This window comes from Triticum urartu, chromosome 4A, assembly GCF_056163025.1.
Source record: "Triticum urartu cultivar PI428250 chromosome 4A, HENAU_Tu73, whole genome shotgun sequence".
NCBI classification, from domain to species: Eukaryota; Viridiplantae; Streptophyta; class Magnoliopsida; order Poales; family Poaceae; genus Triticum; species Triticum urartu.
Window position 1 is genome coordinate 190801003 of NC_141876.1, and position 1472 is coordinate 190802474.

Below are 1472 nucleotides of genomic sequence, written 5' to 3' on the forward strand. Positions count from 1 at the left end.
TGAGGTAGGTGGAGCCGAAGTCGCAGGAGCTGGAGACTAGGAGCCATAGGTCTTGGACGATTACTTGGCGTATTTGAAGTCATCTTGCACTTGTCACTTGGCCTTGGTCACTTGATGAACTAGCTCAAGAAGGTTGGAGTATGGTTGGAAGTCGGCAATCCGCTTGATTGGGTGGTTGAGGCCGTTCAAGAATCAGGCCATAGTTTGCTCGTCATCTTCCTTGACATTGGATCTTATCATGGCAACCTCCATTTCTTGGTAGTATTCTTCCACCGTCTTCGTGCCTTGCTTGATGAGTTGCAACTTCTTGAAGAGGTCACGGGTGTAGTGTGTAGGCACGAAGCGAGCTCTCATGACATTCTTCATTCGCGTCCAAGTTGTGATTGGTGGTTTGCCTCTTGCGTGTCATCACTCGATCACTTGTTCCCACAAAATGAGGACGTACTTGAAACTCGAGGAAGACCATGGCGATCTTCTTTTCCTCGTCGTAGTTGTGAAGACGGGATATATTGTCCACCGTCAAAGCCCATGAGAGATATTCTTCGGGATCATTGCTTCCGGGGAACTTGGGCATGGTGAACTTGAGCTTCCATAGCGAAGTTCTGCATCATAGTGGCAGTTTTGATGGTGCTCTTAATGAGGAGGAAGGTCCTCAAATGCTCATTCCTCGGGATGTCGCTCTTGTTATGGCGGGGGACAAGGCATGTGCGCTTGGTTTCTTCTTTCTTGTTGCTCTTCAAGTCGAGCGGCTTCTTCTTGTCATGCTTGGCGAAGTGCTTCTTCTTGTTCACAGACTTGGCGGTTGCGCTCTTCAACGGCTCTAGTGGCCTCATTGAGTGTGCATTGAGCGTCGAGTGCTTGAGCTTCACGTTCAAGGGCTTGTGCTTCACGTCGCTCTCGTGCTTGTCGAATTGCATCACCATCTTGAGGTGGGTGTCGTTGCACTTGTGGAGGTATTTGCCCTTGATCCATTGCTTCTTGTGCTTGTTATCACACCCTTTCACGTGCTCGGACTCGCTCTTGTAAGCCATTGCCTTGGAATGGATTTTATTGAGCTTGGCGATCTTGGGGGTCATCGCGTCGAGGAAAACGTGCTCATGGAGGACTTGCATCATAAGAGGAGTGGTCAAAAGATTGCCGACTTGACCGGAGGCTTGAGTGGCGCCATCTTGACAAAGAAGTCGAGGTCGACGGGTGTCTCACAATCATGTTGCGGAGTTCTTCCATTTGTTTGGTGAACTTGGTGTCGATGTAGTTGTGGTTCCTTGCTTCCGATTGACGAAGGTCGGTGGCGAGTTTCTACATGTGGTCACCCTAGGCTTCACTTTCTTGATGTAGAGCTCGTTGAGCAATGAAGGAGTGGTTCTTGGTGACGTAGTCGTGATCATCACATTGCTCCTCGAAAAGTGGGTTCGCCGACGAACTTGGCCTATCCATCATAAGAAAGTGGGGTGAGTACGAAATTGAGAGAA

General features: G+C 49.4%; 1 protein-coding gene across 1 annotated transcript; it reads right to left on the minus strand.

Annotated features, from left to right (window-relative positions):
- Positions 1–548: 548 nt before the first annotated feature.
- LOC147975339 (uncharacterized) lies at positions 549–1112 on the minus strand. The gene has a single exon (XM_087520367.1). It carries the CDS (start codon positions 1110–1112, stop codon positions 549–551), a length of 564 nt encoding a protein of 187 aa, XP_087376493.1.
- Positions 1113–1472: the final 360 nt, after the last annotated feature.